Consider the following 17789-nt stretch of genomic DNA (forward strand, 5'->3'; position numbering starts at 1 on the left):
TTGCTCTGACCCAGGTGTAGGACCTTGTACTTGGCATGGCTAGACTTCATAAGGTTGGCACCAGCCCACCTCACAAGTGTGTCAGGGTCCCTCTGTATGGCATTCCTTCCCTCCAGCGTATCAACCAAACTGCACAGCTTGGTGTCAGCGGCAAACTGGCTGAGGATGCACTCAATCCCACTGTCCACGTCACTGACAAAGATGTTGAACAAGACAGGTCCCAACACCAATTCTTGTTTAAAATAAAAAAGCATTCTTAACTTTCGTTTGACCATCCTCCTCATGCAGCTGGGTTCTGTGTTCATCTTCTGGAATCCTACTGCAAGACTAACCACTCTGTAACAACAATCATTTCCTGTGCCAGAGGTCGCTAGTGTTTCGATTCATACTTCAGCCCAACTTTCAACTATTGTCCCCTTTTCTTTCAAAAGTTTCACACATTTAGATGAAACTCACACTGACTGCCACTGGCATCATGATTTTGGTATCCTTCTTTGCTACTCTAACACCATACAGACAAGCAGTACTGAAAAACATAAGATTTTTGAGTTTATACATTCCTGAAGACAGCAAGAGGAGAAAGTAGGTATATATTAATGTAATTCACATAAAGAGAACATAACCACTAGAGTTACTGCCTTATCACAACACAACTCGATGAAAGATAAGAAGTTGCTTTTTGGGAGAAGGAGGGTTGGACTAAAAGCCTTTTTTAATAAAGTCTTCCTGATAGCCAACACAGCACTCAAAACAACTACACTGTACTTGTATTTCTCCTTATATTTTGCAGTAAGATAATCCCAGCCAAAATACAAAGCACAGGATGTTCTAAACCCAGTATGCAAAATGAGGCTATCCATTAGCTATATCCACAGCAAAAGCCCTCTTCGAAGCGGCAGCAGTCAGCATTGGATTTTTCATATCAAAAATTGAAGTTAGAAATCAGAAGATTTTTGTCTATTAGCAATTCCAAAGAAGCTGGAGTACAGTAATTCAACTTGGTTTTGACAAACATACCATTGCCATTCTTGATTCTCAGATAACTGCAGAAGCAAGGCAAAGATTATGTAGAAAGCTGTACTTAGTCATTAATAATTTATTAATCCATGCTAGCTTTTTGCCAGTTCTCATTCAGTTGCAAAGCAATATAGACACATCCTTTCATTACACTCCCACAATTTACAGTAAACAAAAATCCCTTAGTTTGTCAAGTTATTAAGCAATCTTGTGCAAGGTTTTAAGAAATACATATTGCAACATCTCAGAAGATATAACAATAATGACAAGCATACTAAAACAAATCTGTTTTCCTCAACTGCCGCTGCACTTCATTTGCTGATTTAACTTAGCTTTCCACGGCTACACATTAATCACCTGTCTTAAGTTTATATCCAGTATCATCAAAAGAAGCCAACAAAACTGGTCTGAAGATTAAGGTTGATTCCAAATTTTTAACAGTGGCTGTGATCAGCCTGTGATAAGTTTATAATGCCAACTATATATACATATATATAAAGCAACCATGCTAAGTTACATTCTTTATTCCCCAATTTGCTTGTCCAATGACTTATTATTTTAATATACACCAAACACCAAAGAGCTTAGTATTTCCTACATGGCCTGGGTTTATTAAGCATACGACAATAAACTAATACTTACACATCTTCATGCACCACTAGAAATTATTCTTTCCATTCCTTCAAAGAATTTACTCCATTTTTAAACTGGTACACATTTTTTGCTCCTTCCTGAAGAGCTCACCTTAAGTCTGAAGATGTTCACTAGAAGTATTTGCTATCAACTTTCAACAATTACTTTTTATTTTTCTACTCTGTGATGAACGTTCAAAAACTTCCCTAGGCAATTTATTTCTACTGCTCCATTACCCTTGTTGGTAACTTCTTCTTAATGCCCATCTAGAAGCTTCCTTGTTCCAATTATTTTTCATTATATTCAACCACAAAAGTAAAAATTTTTCTACATTAAGAAATAAGTGATTGTGTATGAAAGTCAGCCAGGCACCCCTGATAACCAAAAAGAAAAAAGCATGCCCAAACCAGCTCCTTCATCTCCTACCACCATTTGCAATTTCGGTCAAATTACTTCCCTTCCCCTTCTCCTACATGACTGATGGAAACCTGCGTAACATTCGTGATGTGCATATACAGAAGTCAGGTTTCCTACATCCACAAGACAGACCCACCCACCAGAAATTTAGACCATGCTTACCACTCCCACAGACGCATACAACCGAGGCTGTGCTAACCCTGAGCCTGTGCTACGACTCTGCCTTCTAACTTGTGCCTGCTCGAAACCCCTTAAGTAGATATCCTAACTTGTGTACAGTTTACTGACTGTTTGAAGCATCTTATAGCTTTGAAAACTGTATGAACATTGATTTATGAAATTTTCGTATGGCTATGATATGTTTTAATACAGCATCTAGGATAGTATGTACATTTTTTTCCACATCATGAGATTTATTGGTGAGAGTTGTATACAGTGTTTTAATTGTCCAGATGTTGTTCAAAGAGAACAAATCAGATCTCTGTATGATAACTTAAACTTCTGCTGTATCATCAAGCACTTTTCTCCACTTCTTCCTCCTTATTAACCCATGTGGTTCAAATTAATATCTATTATTTCAAGTTGTAAGGACAACCCAAACCTCCTTCCCATGGTTTCACAGAATCCAGATGAGACCTGTAATCCCTTCTGGGACTCACAGGTGAAAAAGCTGGTTGATATTTCTCAAGCTTTCCATATGTTTAAGGGAAAACCATAACTTTTATCACTACACAGAAAACCTCCTTCACATAACGAATCAGGATGAGTCAACCACATGATTCAAAAGGGAGATTCAGCATTAAAATCAAACTCTTTAAGTCATGAATTACTTGTTTTATCACAATTATAGCCATGTTCAAAATGAAGAAAAAGCACAGAATTTCCTCCTTTTTATTGTGCATATCAACCAAAAAATCATTCTGAGAAATTCACCTATTAACAAATTCCTCTGACATTCTGGAAAGAGTCTACTATTCTGTATAAAGCACAGCAGAGTTAAAACATGCGTAATAGAAAAAAACATATTAAGTTGACCAATAGCAATATTTGCTGCATTTCACATTCAATGCAAAATTAATATAGGCAGTAATATATTAACTTATGAAAATATTCATTTACCTCAAAATCAGAAATGGACAAGCACCAGCCCTGACCATTACAGAGCAGATTCTTTGCTTGTCAACATAATCCCTGATTTTATGAGCAACACTGATTTCTTAGATATGTGATTTTACCATATATAAGAAATAAAATAGGTTGTTTTCTAATCTTTTCTAAAGTTTCTGAATCAAATGCTAAAGGAAAAACTCCACTTGTTCATGTGAAGGACATAAAATAGGTTGTTTTTTAATCTTTTCTAAAGTTTCTGAATCGAATGCTAAAGGAAAAACTCCACTTGTTCATGTGAAGGGCTTTGATTCTTTATATTGGCTCATGCTATTTAGTTATGCTCAACAGAGCAGTACTTTATAACTTAGATGGGAAATACGTTTGTAACTCTCATGCACGTAGCTCCTAAAGCAAACAAAACCCCCAAACAAACAAATGTGGCCACTAGATGGCCTCAAGACAGCAATTTCATGCAAGTTGGGCAGCTACCACTAGATGGTAGCTACATACCACGAGTTGATTGCAATACTCGTAGAATAGTTTGGGTTAGAAAGGACCTTACAGGTCATCTAGTTCCAACACCCCTGCCATCGGCAGGGACACCTCCCACTAGACCAAGGTGCAATATACAGATAAGCTCAGCAAAAAGTTTTATTTTATTATACTTCAACTGAATAAAATGTAATAAAAAAAATGATAGCTTCATTATGTTATGTTTAAAACAAAGGCAGCCTGACCCTGCACCAGCCCTCCCCCCAGAATCTATCAGTGCTGTACACAACAGTCACTCACAGGAGGAGGTGGGAGAGCACATCTGGAACAAGTCATTCATTCCACGCTTTTCTCACTAGACAACAGTTTCTGACACTGTTCTTCTGCACTTTTAACTGAGGGAGCTTACTCTAGGCTGTGATGTGCCACTTCTACTTGCAGCATTTAAACATATCCCACCTTGAAAAAGCAACCCAAAATATAACCATACTGTAAATTTCATTTTAATTCTTGCTCTCTTAATTCTACATACATCGACTTAACAAAGGGTTTCATCTCCTTATTAGAGGGACAGGAATACATCGCCCATTACTTATGATCTACTCTACTGAAGTTAAGCTCATTTTCCAGTTAGTTCTGAAGTTTCCCTAAGAGAAGCTACTAAAAATTAATAGTACAGCTAAGTGCTCAGGTTTTTTGTGAACTCATACCATGAACACAAACAACAAGTAAATTTTCTCAATTTCCATATGTAACCTGCATCCACAACAGCCAACACAGATCCAAATTATACATACAACTCCATAAGTATCTTACAATGTGTAAGCACTCATTTTATACATTTCATTCATAGGCAAGCAAAGTTTGCAGTAACAATTTCAGAATAATTTAAAAAAAAATCTACAAAGTATTTTGTTAAATGTGTAAAAGCAGTGCTCTGTGTAGTCTCAGCTAAACAGCTATTTGAAGAGAAAGTTATCAGTTTATCCAAGTAAATGCCTGCACTCTTGAAGGTGAACACAATGTTTTGCGCACATAGTTTTGGAAAACTGATTTTATGAACTTAAAACACGTTAGAGCCAACAACGCACTTGACCTCCAAGCACAGTGCTAATGAAAGTCTGAACCAGGATTTAAAAGCAAGAACAAGTTTAGACAATGCAGAACCTAAACAGGTTAAACACAAAAAGTTATAGCACATAGTGAAGGTGAAAAAAGGGAAAAAGAAATGAAGCCATACCTGCCTTTGACACAAGATTATATACACTTTCTATGGTTCAACTACAGAAAGAGCTCAAACTATAAAACTCATTTGTTACCCTATACATGTATTTATGTATTTGTTATGAGAGGTAGACACATATTTTTATTCGAGGATGCAAGCACCCGTTGTCCCAGTACACCATAGGCCAATATGAAAAAAAGCTTTATGCTAAAGTTCTGTAACCTTCACCTGTAACAGTTAAATAAAGAGGCTGTGAAAGACAATAAAGAAAGAACTAAGGTAAGATCTATGTTGAAGGACACAAAGGAGATTTCAGTGCGTCTCAATCAGCTTTCATTTTGATGAATACTTAAAAGCTACATCCTTTACACCATCCCTGGCTTCCATCCAGGCTGCCAAACACATTTATTTCATAAAGGGAAAATATCCTCAGAAATTACAAAGAAATACGCAATCAGCAAAACAGAAGCAGCTTCTTTCTAGAAGCAACTAATAGTGGCTAAATTTAACCTTGCTCAATGCAGTACATAACTTACAAAACATGCACAGTAAACACACAGTACCTGAAGAAGTGTTACATGTAGGCTGGTTGTAATCGGACATTACCAAAGACATTTTCATATGATAGTAGTTAGCTCAACCTGAAAATGGGCATGGCTGGATTTGTTCCAAAAATCCACCCACAACTATTTAATTCTCTGCAGTAGCACCAGCAACTTTATATGGCACACTCTTTCCCCCTCCCCCGGCCTTAAAACATCAATTGTCAGATTTCTGTGATCCAGCCTTTAATTCAAGTTGGTAGTCCAACTAGAAGATGCAAGAAATCCCCAATTCATAGGTAACAGTGCAGCCTTGCTATGCCTCAAAACATTTATATGATTTTACTTTGTTCCCTTATCTGTGGCAGATACCACAGAAAAAAAGTGCAATATATTTGCTAAATCTGGAACAGGAAGCATTTATATCTGTGTACAGGTAAAAAAAAAAAAAATTCCATTCATTACAGTACATTAATGCAATTTACCGCAACTATCTTTCATATTCCATAGAATAAAAAAGTACAATTAAGATATACCTCAGTAGATCTGGGATACACGATAACTTACTGAAAAATGCCAACATGAAGATGCCATCATTGCCCACTCTAAGCTGATCTGCATCACTGAAATCATCCCGTGGCGGATACTCTTCTTCCTGGATTTACAGGTTAGTGATAATTTAGTGAAAAGTTTATTTTAGAATAACTATCTGTAGGATTAAAGTATTAATTATGTTTCTAAAGCTAAAAGAAGAAAATTTACATTTCTGTAACATGTCCACATCAAGGAGGTTTAAAGGAAAAGTAATTCGCATTGATAAAACAAAACTTATTTGTTGTTTATTTTATCAGAGCCAAATTTTTCTGTGTATGTTTCTGTAGAAGATATGTACATATTGCCTATTCATTTTCAAATTAAGCAAGAAATTATTTCATATGAGCACTTTGACAATCAAAACCAAAAGAAACCTCTTCTTACTGTAAATATCTTTACATGCAGCCAAAGTATTTTTTTTCGTCATTGCATAGGACGTTCTATTTTTTTCCTGCCAGAAAAGTCTTTTAATGTTTCCCAAAATATAGAGTAAGGCTAGTATCTTAAAATAAATTGCTGATGGAACAGCACTACACCAAACAATTTGACTGCCCTATAAACCACAAAAAAAAAAAAAAAAAAAAAAAGAAAAAGAAAACCTCTAAGGACACTAGAGGGCGCGAAAACATTGAAAGCACTTAAAAGTATTCTGAAGTACAGTGCACTTGAGTTAAGGTTAAACAAAAGCAAAGAAAGATGTCAGTCAAAACGATCCAAAGATTTCACCCATCGTGTCAAAATACTCGACCTTAAAATCCTGAAAGTATGAGGTGTTTATCCTTCTCACTACTTGATTTTTCAAATGAACTTGGCAGATCTTACTTAGGTAAGCAGTTACATGCATAACTAAAAAGATTGCTGCAACTGTAAACTGGCTAACATAAAGGTTTTCATGATGACAGCACCTACTAAAGAGAGCTTGATGGAAACTGTAAAACCAGTGAAACACACCATTTTTATGCTTAAATGAAGAACATCAAAACAATGTAAGTTAAGTAATACTGTCAGTAGCAGCAGTAATCTGGTCTTTAAAAAAGAAACCCAAAAAACAACAAAACAAACCTTGAGTAACATTCCTGAGTAACATTCTTTTCCCATTTTTCTCCAGTAAATCATAATGTATGAGAATCAAGAGAAGAAATGTCATATTAATAAAAATCAAATCAAGGGAAATCAGTTCAAGTGAGATTTATCTAGTTATTTTACCCATTGCAAACAATTACTACTGAAAAGATGCAATTCTGATTTTAACACATTATTAGTCACTATGGCAAATGTTATCATAGAATCATAGAGTGGTTATGGTTGGAAAGGACCATAAGATCACCTAGCTCCAACCCCCCTGCCATGGGCAGAGACGCCTTGTATATTAAGCTCATAACTAAAAGGGCATTAAATAGTCACATTGATCTAAAGCTCTATCGTATAACTGACATGTTCACCTTTGTCAACACAGCAAAATAATTTACAAGGGTATAGCAATTATGCTAGAACAAGCTGTACCAACTCAAGGCAGCCAACTTCGCAACATGCCATGAAATTCCAGCTGTGCTCTTACTTCAGACTAATTAGCCAAGACTCTGTACTGGAAAACTTACTTTAAAAATACTGCTATTAACATACACAATTCCAAGGAAAGTACAAAAAGCCAGCTGAACAACAATCTTGAGGGGCTATAATTCAACTCCACATAATTCCAGATGTCCCTAAATGGTCATCTTAAGTCACTATGAAAGCATTTGTTTATTTAATCAAATGCTGCTGCAGCCACAAGACCGGGAAGCAGTAAGAGGGGCAGAAGAAAAGGGGGAGCTGAATATGCATTAAACAAAAAGCTGCATTTTAATGTGCTTATCTCTAAAATATGTCACAAACATTCCTTTTTCAAGTTAGGACAACAAAAAAAAACATTGAATTTTAACTGCAGAAGGTCTGTGAAAACCCGTAACTCCATTTAAAATAATTTTTTTATTTTTTTTAAACTGCTAACTACAGAACCGTTCATACTGGCATTTCCAAACCAATTATTGAACTATGCTCCATGCAAAATGTTGCTTCAGAAAATTTTGCTTAACTACAATAACAAGTTTAGCAGGTTTCTCTATATGCACAGGTTTCTTTAAGGCTTACACATGTGAGGAACACAGGTCAATGTACATCCCACAGACATGCGAGCAGACATTTGCAAGTAGGCACTCGTGTAGTAAGTGTGAGCAAGTTATAATTTATCACAGTCCGCGTCAAAAGGAAACTGTATTAAACTGAGTTCTGTTTACTGTCTCCAAAAATTGGCATACGAAAAGTATCATAAATTGTTTCCTGCGCTTAAATCCTGTTCAACCTCTATCTATATGATTTAGTGTTATATAGTTTTATGATCAGTCCCATAGATGGAAGACACTAACTGGCCACTGCTCAAGCCCCTCTAATATTGCCTTTCACAGTGCTCTCATATGATCTAGCTGGTGTCAACTGCCCCAGTCTTTCTTTAAAATATAATTGTTTGCCACCATTCATAGAGGAAAATAGTGAAGAATGATTGTCCTCTCTGCCGATGCTCAGAACCACGTACAATTCCACAGTAATAATTTTATTAGGGATATTTTTATCAATGAGAATAATTATATATTTCTTTTGAATTAGAAGAATGTCATATAAAGAAACACACATTCATAAAATACATTATATTGTTTCAGTATCTCATATTGATTTTTGACAAATTTAGCCAGGTTAAGGATCATAAGCAGTATTTCTTATTTGCTAAATATGCTGAGATCTGTATGAACAGAAAACTTGCTGTTTCTATGACCAGAGAAAGATTGAAACACGAAAATACATTACCAACATAAATGGCGTGTCACACAGAGTAACTGCTCTAAGGAAAAGAACATCAAATGAAACACATCATCTCCTAAAGTCAAACCTATTAACTCTTCTGAAACTATAGTGCTCTCTCTGTAGTATTCTGAAAAAAAGAGGACTCTCCCTCAAATGCTTTTTAACTTCTTTCAAGTTGAAACCTAGCAGGGTGTACAGTGAGACAAAACTATTTTTAATTAAGTAAAGAACCCAAGTTTTCAGGAACCCCTTGGATAACTAGACTGACATAACTCTTTTCAATGGAGTGGATTTACAGAGAAAAACTTGTGAGGAAAGGGTCAAATTACTCAAACCCCATTCAGCATACAAAACAATATAGAGTTAATAGTGGTGGGAGAAAGGCACAATGAACCCCAGAAGCATTTGTTTGCCAGCAGGAAAATTCATAGTTAAAGTCGAAACTAGAGAGAACTATACCATACCTCTGGACGACTGAGGAATATTTCATCAAACAGACTCTTATACTCCCTAAACTGGGCATGCTAAGCATGCAAAAACAGAAAAACATAAGACAAATGCAACTGAAAAGCATTAAGTAAAAGCCATCCATTACAACATACAAATAAGTCATTTAACTGTTAGCAATACTTTTGCCCATGTTAATTGACCTTTCAAAACTGACCTTGAGAATTTGAAGGAAAACACTGAAAGCCAAGGTAACTAACTGATGACATAAGACTGCTACAATTTCTTTGATGCACTGAGCTATCTGGGAGCATTTGAAATAAATGTTTATATACAATCCATTCTTGTAAGACAAGCTACACAAAGAACTACAAAAACAAGTACTAAAAGTTTTGGTAAATGTTTAGATTGCTCATACAATCTGTAATGTAGGGCTTATGATGAAGACATATCTTTAATATGATCACATTGATGCTTTTTAAGATCCCTACTTGATCCAGGAGAAAAAAAAAAAAAAAAGGCTGTTTATTAAACGTCTGCCTTTTTATATCATTTTCTTCTCTTTTGCTCAATGAGGTTTTTGCCTTCTTTACTGCACACTTTGGATTATATCATGAAACAATTATCAGCTTCATGTATTACTCAAGGTAACATAAGGACAATTAACCTTTTCCAGCTGTTCACATTATTGTAGTGAAGAGGTAAGCACAGCAGAGTTCACATTCTTAAGAGCACTGGTTTCATGAGGCTGAAAATAAAACTCAAAAAATTATAACCTTTATGTTTTGCAATGTAGATAACACACAAGTCAGATACTGCCTCCAGCTGTCACTGCTTGTGATCTCCATGACAATGAAACTGAGAAAACAATCAACTACATACCAGCAGGCAAAGTTTAAGTCACTTAACTGCTCCTCCATGGGTATTCAGAGCTAAGGATCAAAATCCTTCTGCTCAAGATGGCAAGCCACCACTCTAACCATAATATGACACTTTTTTTAATCCAGTCATCTGCCAGATGAAGACAGTCTTATTATACACAGCCTTAATCCACCCTAGTGTAAATCCATCAGAGGAATTAAATAAGGCAGATATTTTATGGCAGCATCATGTGGTAATTAAAATGGCATTAATTAAAACTACGTTGGCACATAATTTTAATATCATTTATGAAACTGGAACGCAACTTCAGCGTTTCTTTTTTCACAAATCTCAGCTTTGCAACCTTAACGCTATTTCTTTACTACACTTTATGTGTGTGCATCCATATGCTTAAAAAAAAAAACCAAAACAAAACAAAACAACAACAACAACAAAAAAAAAAATCCACAGAAGCAAACTGAGCAGAAACTCTACCAAACTTGAGATCTTTAGCTTCCAGCAGGATGTAACTGTTCAGTACACTGAGTGGACTTCTGATACTAAGTACTGCCGTAAGTCTGTAACTTCTTAGCCAAGCCCTGCTTTGGGAGAATGATGGTGTGCTCCTACTGATTTTTCTCAAGTGAGCAAAATCCTTGAGGCGTCAGCACCTAGTACTTGGATGTCAAGTTCTACCATATGTTTTGGAAAAGCAGACTATAAAAAAGTTTATTTCTCACTTTGTCACCATATTCAACTCTCTTGCCTCTTAACTCCATGTTCCTCTCCTTCCCTAAATCTCTTCTCTCACACACCAGTTTCAGCTCCTTTCCTAGTAAGTAACCCATTTTGTCCCCACTTGGGTTTCTTTCTCCACCAGTCACAGTCCCCTCCCTCCTGCTTCCCACTTAAATCTCTGTGTACTCCCTCCATAACAATGCTCTCCATTCACCTTTGTCTTTTCTTATTTGGACTTACACCCATCCTCTCTGACCTCTGTATTCACTTTGAGCCAGTTAGCTTCTTGCACAACCAAACCCAGACTGTCTTCCCACAACACATAAACTCTAGAGGTTCAGAGTTATTGTCCTTTTTTGGTTTGTTTTGGGTTTTTGCTTAATTGTCCTTGATTTTGATTTTCCTTATGAAATTCAGGTCAAGGAAGACTGCTTGCAGGTCTGAGACTTCCATCTTATAGGGTTCTAGATGCACAAAGTTTAAAGCAACAAGAATCTTGCGAGGGAGTTGCACATGAGCTGTCTGAAGCGTCACAGGACTGGTAATGGTACCCTTAAAGTTAAGGTTTAGGCTATGTTCCAAGTAAGTTTCAAGGTTCATCATTTCAGGTTAAGTGTTCCATTCAGACCAGCATTTCAGCAGGGGTTTTTATAGATAAACAGTAAAGACAGACTACATAGAACCCATGCTCCTATTAAAGCAGTTAAAAGGTTACATTTGGATATCATCACCTCATAGCAGAAACTTGGCAAGTAACCATTTAAATGTCTCTGGTTCCCTACTGCATTCAGTAAACACATTTGCCTTCACTGGCGATGATACACAAATCCAATTTAACTTTAGCTGTGCATACCTTAGAGTGAGTGCTGTGCACTGTGATTACTGCACAGCAGCCAAGGAAGGAACAGCCTCCCGCTGAGTGAGCAGAATTTTTTTCGACAGTCACAAGCACACTGTAATTAATAAGATTTTAAATGGATCTCAAATGCAGTCACATTTGATCTCAAGGTGGAGAATTTTAATGAAAGCACTGGATGCCTAATTTGGGTGTAGTATATTATACCCAATACTATCAAACAGCAGAATTTCCATATTCCAAAACTTGGGAGAAAAAAGGGAAGAACTTTGCCTACAAAGCTAACGTTTGCCACTAATTGCAATACCAATTTCCTATTTTGAAGACTGTATTCTTTATAATGTTCATTCTTATAAAGCTATAAACACTGAATATATACCTATTACTTAATTTAGTGTTTAGCATAATTCATAGTGTGTGTGTGGGGTTGTGTTGGGTTTTTTAAGTACTTGGAACATTTCTCTGAACTTCAGTGTCAGTGCCTTTATGGATCCTTTTAAGAAGATCTACATTAACTGGGGCTTTGCCCCTTCCAGACTGTTATATTTCTCCTTCCTTTCTAATTTGGGGTGGTTTTGGTTTGTGGAGGGTTTTTGTTTTGTTTTTTGTTTGGTTGGTTTTGGGCTTTTTTTTAACATCTGAAACCCTAAATATGAGCAATAAGTCAACAAAGTAACATTAGCAAAGACTACTTAAATAAAAGATGACAAAATACTGGACAAACTATTAAAACCAGGGAAAAATTTGGCTTTTAAAGCTGTTTAGACACAAGCTATGCCTCAGAAAGGAGTGAAACTATACACTTTTCATAACACTTTACAATTAATTTGCACTATCTATACAAAACTTAAGCATCCAAAACATTTAAATCACCAGACCACTATTATTTTAATAAATAGGTTATTTGTTAGAAATAGATTAGCCTAACATTTCACAAAACTGAAATAAAGCAGAACTTTATGACTTACTCGCTGGGCAACTTCTGCTGCAGCAGCAGCCATTGCTGCAGCTTTGGCCTTCTCTGCTTCATCGTAAGTAGGAAGAGAGGTAGCTACACTGTATGGAGGTGGTACAGGATAAAATTCATTGTGTGTTTCTGTTCAAAATAAAGAAATAATGCATTTTTAAGCCAGAAAGATGTCAAAAATATTAAATTTTATATGCCCGTAATTACTGAGCTTTAACAAAATTTTTTTTCAAGAGGCTGAAATTGAGATTTGTATTTCAAGTTCCTTTAAATAAAAAAAACCAAACCCAAATTTTAATGAAATAAAATAGTGAATGGTTTTATGGTGCTTTTAGTTGTTAGGTTAAGGCAGGAACCTTAACCTAGATGCTGCATAGAGCCAACAAATTTATGGAAAAAAGACAGTTATATCCCTAAGCATTCCAACCGACAGCGTTTTTCCAAATCATACAAAAGACATGCAGAGAAATATTCCAGAAAATGCTTTTAATTGTCAACATCAACTAGTTACTTAAGTCCAGTAATAATCATGCTGTATAAAAATGGCTTTCTTAGTAACTCAAGTTCTGTGAAAATCAGTTTTTCCAAGATTTCAATTTCACCACACTCTTTTAGAAAAGTTCCTTTTATCAAAAGGGACCACAGAATTCATTCTTATATATTGAAATAGGAGAACATCATCATAGAGATTAGAATTATTAACAAAATATTAGAACTATTTAAAATACACCTTGAGCTTTCTCCTACAGCTAGCAGTAGGCTGTAACAAGAGTGCTTACATGATAAAGATATGTCAACAGAGGTCACTTGGTAAGAGATTTGTCAGCACACCAACACAAGGATGTTATACATAGAGATAGTTCTGCATAGCTATGCTTTAAACTTGCAAACACTGCCTCAAAGAACAGGGGTAGGAAACTGCTTCTTTAATCAACATGAAAAACAATTAGGTTGGAGATTACTTCTAAAATATTTATCTGGCACATGGGAGAGGCAAATTCAAGCAAATTTCCTGAACAGGGACTTCGATGTTGCCTCCTGTAAAGTCTCAACCTCATGACAAAGGAAGCAGTGAATAAATGGAGAAGAACTCCTGTTACTCATTTTCCACAAGAAGTTTTATCAAGAGCCTTTAAAGCAAAATGAATCTTTTCATTGCAATATTCTCAACAACCGATGGCATGCACTTAAGAAGTTTGAGTTTTGACAATTCAGTGCTTTGCTGGTTTGGGGTTTTGATGGTAATTGCTACTGAGGTCTAATAATGGACCACTAATCAAAGATGTAGATTAAATATGGAACTGAACTACTCGCAGGCTTAAATAAAACCTATTACATTAATTAATGAACATCCATTTAGCCTACTAATTTGGAACAATCACCACAATTTAGTAGTGTGCTTCTTTTGAAATAACTAGACAAAGGACTGTGCATAAAAGCAGAGCTTTTTGCTGCAACTGTGTGCATACAGGGAAAAAAAAGAAAACACGCCACCAAAAACCATGCCGTGGCATCATACCACTTTGAACCAAGCTCTGATTCATACACACCCCTCCCTGACAAGCAGCTATGTAAAAAAATACCTGAGGTTGCAGCTGCTTCTACAGCTATGCTACAGTACGGTGGAGGGGAAGTATCTGCTTCAGATAAGGCTGCTGTCTGGGGTGTTTGTGCAGTCTCTGTTGTAGACGTGGATGGCTGCTCAGCTGCTGAAGGCTCTGGGGGGTCATCCTCATTGTGAAGCTTAGAAGAAAAACACACAAATTTCAGACATATTCAGGGAATACTTTCCATGACAACCCAGTATGTGCAGAAACATCTTCAAAAGGAGAGAAGCTTACTCTTCAAAAAACAAACATTTACAAAACAGCAGGTGACTACTTTAAGTAGCCCAGTTAAATCCCTTTAAGCAAACAACTAAAAATTATCTTAACTGACTTTCCCACCTCCCCACTTCCATCCCCGAACTAAGTATCTTCTCACCAGTGATTTCAGAGTCTTCAAAATCTAGGGGGTTTAATGTTTACCACATGGAAAAATGCTGCCTATAAAATACTTTATATTACGTTAATATTTTAACACCACTGCATTTTTTCTAAAATATGTTCATAAAATGTGTATTGATGTTGCCTGCTGTTAAGTCTCCAACGCCCCAAAGACAAGTCACAACCTCATGACAAAGGAAGCAGTGAATAAATGGAGAAAAAGAAAAGACTCCTGTTACTCATTAGCCATAAGAAGTTTTATCAAGAACCTTTAAAGCAAAATGAATAATGAAATATTAAGGATAACAGCAAGAATTACATGCATAGAAGACCTTTCAATAGTAGGCAGGTAAATTAAAAATACAGTACAAGAAAACAGAAAATGCTTCAAAAGAAGTTAGCAATAGAACAACTTTATGTGATTTTCCTATGTCTTCTACGACACTCTCCTCCTTAAGTGTGTCAAATTAGACTGAGTAATAAAGCTACTTGCTAAAGCATTTTTTGTCTTTTTCAGGACTCCCTCCAAACACAGTATTCAAAGAGCTACAGTTTAAAGATTAAAGTGTTTATTATATTATTAAGAAGATGTCACCTTCAATGGAACTGATAGGGGCTATTGAGTAGTTCTGGGTACTGAGCAATCAGGTAATGTAATGGCTAATCAGTAATCCAGAAGAAATAATGACATGAGAAATACATATAGACATTTAGAGCAGTTAAGGCCAAAGAACACAAAACCACTTGAAAATAACCTAATACATTTAGGGACACAGAAAGCAAGCGAGAATACAAAACACTAAAAAGGCTGAGCAGGTCAAAAAAACAACTTTAGAGCTATCAATGTTATGGTTCTAAATTAAGTACAATCATGCACAAGAAAATATCTAACGTTGCAATGGATATTGCCAAAATCAAACCACTTTCAACTAAAACTGTCAACTGAGTAGCAAAGAGACAGCAGAACATTGCTGCTGTACTTGTACACTAATGGCTGGTAAACCCACCCTCATTTGGGATGTGTGGGTTGCTTTGGCAAACCCACCACAGTGACCTGGTCTATGAGTACAGGAAGTAAAGCCTAGTTAATGGATTTCTGTCTCTTAACTCCATTCTTCCTCTCCTTCTGCACTCCACTTCAATCACTGCAACATTTTTTCCCTTCCAAGCTGTAGTAGCTGCTGTCAGTATCCTGAAGACACTGAGAGACCCACAGCAGTGGGTGTGCTCAAAGAGCATACTTCTGCTCAAAACCCATTTTGCCATTACAGAGGAAATTAATTTTGTGTCTCCTACATGCTTTCTTGAAAGTTGCTTTTCTCCAAATGATCAGTAATTTCAGGACAGTTACAAATGATGGAGGTAACATGAGGATGGGAAAACTACATGCTTTTTGTCTTCAAAAACTAAGTTAACAAGTCATTTAATGGTTATAGCATTGCAATTATAAAACATAAAAATTCCATCCTAAGGGTTCCATACAAAATAGTCCCGTTATGTCCTCTAGTGCACTCAAAGGGTCTTTATTTTGTAAACATAAATGTAAAGATGAGTCATATTATCTTTACCTAACGCTTGATCATATTTAGGGACCAAGCATCTCTATTTATCCTGTCTTTACTGTACAGACCTTTTGAAAATTCTGAAAGGCATCAAGGCTATCCTAACGCTGCAAGTTAAAAATGTGACTTCTTACAGAATATCCTGTTGTAAAAAAACACAAGAAATGGATTAAGCAGCTTTAGTGTTTACAGTTGGAATAACACACAGGTAGTTCCATTAATATAGACCAACTTTTTAATAGTTCTCACTCAAGTGCCCTGTTCTCTCCTCAAGGCAGCAAGTTCAGCTCATCTTGAGGGAGTCCACTGGGGTAAAAACCAAACCAAAACAACAAAACCCCACAACCACAGCAAAACTTGCCCAGAGAACTGGAAACTGTGCCTGTGCCAGCAGGGTAGACAGCAGGTTATATCCTTTTGTCTTGTTACAACTCAGCCTTGTCTTCACAGGGCACTGACTTTCCTCTGAGCAGTCACCAGTTTGCTGGAAACCAGTAGGAATCCAACTACCTTTGAGCCTCCCCCTTCCCATTTAATTTTGGCTTATACAGGCTGGTAAATTTAGAAGTTATTTTTAGAGAAAGGGGAAGAAGCAGACTGACACTCTGAACAGGTTTCATTGCCATAGAAACCAAGCTAAAAACACTCAAAAGAGAACAGAAAACGTCTGCTTCAAAGAATTACTTATGCTACGTACATAAATGTTACCTGAAACAGCACTTAAGATACTATTTCTATATTTTAATGTTAAGATTTTCCCTCCCCCCAATACTTACTATTTTGCCCACTTTTTAAATTAAAGGACTAACAAGAATTTGCAGTTTATCCTACCAGCCCCCCAATGAACCATTACACAGCAGCAAGTAATACAGATGCTTTTGCCCAGATTACAGTCAAAACAACTGCCAGGACCTATTAAACTTGAAACAGCTGTAAATTAGTGCCTTCCCCTGACCCCCCCTCACATTTTAATAGCAGGACACAAAGACATCTTCTGCCTTCACATCTTACTCTACACTCAGGGCATCTGGCTGACTATATGAAGCTTTACAATTAAAAAAAAGGGAACATTTCATTAACAGACAGTATACTTAAACTGTTTATACAAGTATTTCAGTCCCAGCTTTCACAGCCCTCAAACTAGAGCACACTGAGGCTCAAAAGTCATGATGCTCATATTCAATATATATCTATGTTTGGACACTTAAAATTCAAAGTTCAATCAAGGAGCGATGGCCCTCTGCCACCAATGACTCAAAATCTCATGTTGACTACTAAAGAGCATACAGTAAAGGAAAGAAATACTCACTTCCTTCATATGATTTCCACCCCATATTATCTTCAGTTTCTTTCCAAGTAAAAGCTCCATAAAACAAGGATTCACTTCCACTCCAGAAGTTAAAATAATGTCAGACCTTTCAGCACCAAAATACTGTGGAAAATACAGCAATCTTTATTCATATATATATATGAAATAAATTATTAATAATTTCTTTAAAGAAGTA

At 36.2% G+C, this 17789-nt stretch overlaps 1 protein-coding gene across 1 annotated transcript in view; it reads right to left on the reverse strand.

The window, feature by feature from the left end:
* NDFIP2 (Nedd4 family interacting protein 2) overlaps window positions 1–17789 on the reverse strand; it is a 46288-nt gene that overhangs the window by 13392 nt on the left and 15107 nt on the right. The window contains exons 2-4 of the mRNA XM_061358965.1: window positions 14321–14480; window positions 12739–12866; window positions 6004–6091 (exon numbers count right to left, since the gene is read on the reverse strand). Coding sequence (XP_061214949.1) covers window positions 6004–6091; window positions 12739–12866; window positions 14321–14480 — 376 coding nt within the window. The remainder of the gene's footprint in view (window positions 1–6003; window positions 6092–12738; window positions 12867–14320; window positions 14481–17789) is intronic.

The sequence above is a fragment of the Neopsephotus bourkii genome, unplaced genomic scaffold (genome assembly GCF_033783945.1).
Source record: "Neopsephotus bourkii isolate Nb327-2 ecotype Australia unplaced genomic scaffold, CSIRO-AGI_Nbou_v1 NB_960, whole genome shotgun sequence".
Lineage (NCBI taxonomy): Eukaryota > Metazoa > Chordata > Aves > Psittaciformes > Psittacidae > Neopsephotus > Neopsephotus bourkii.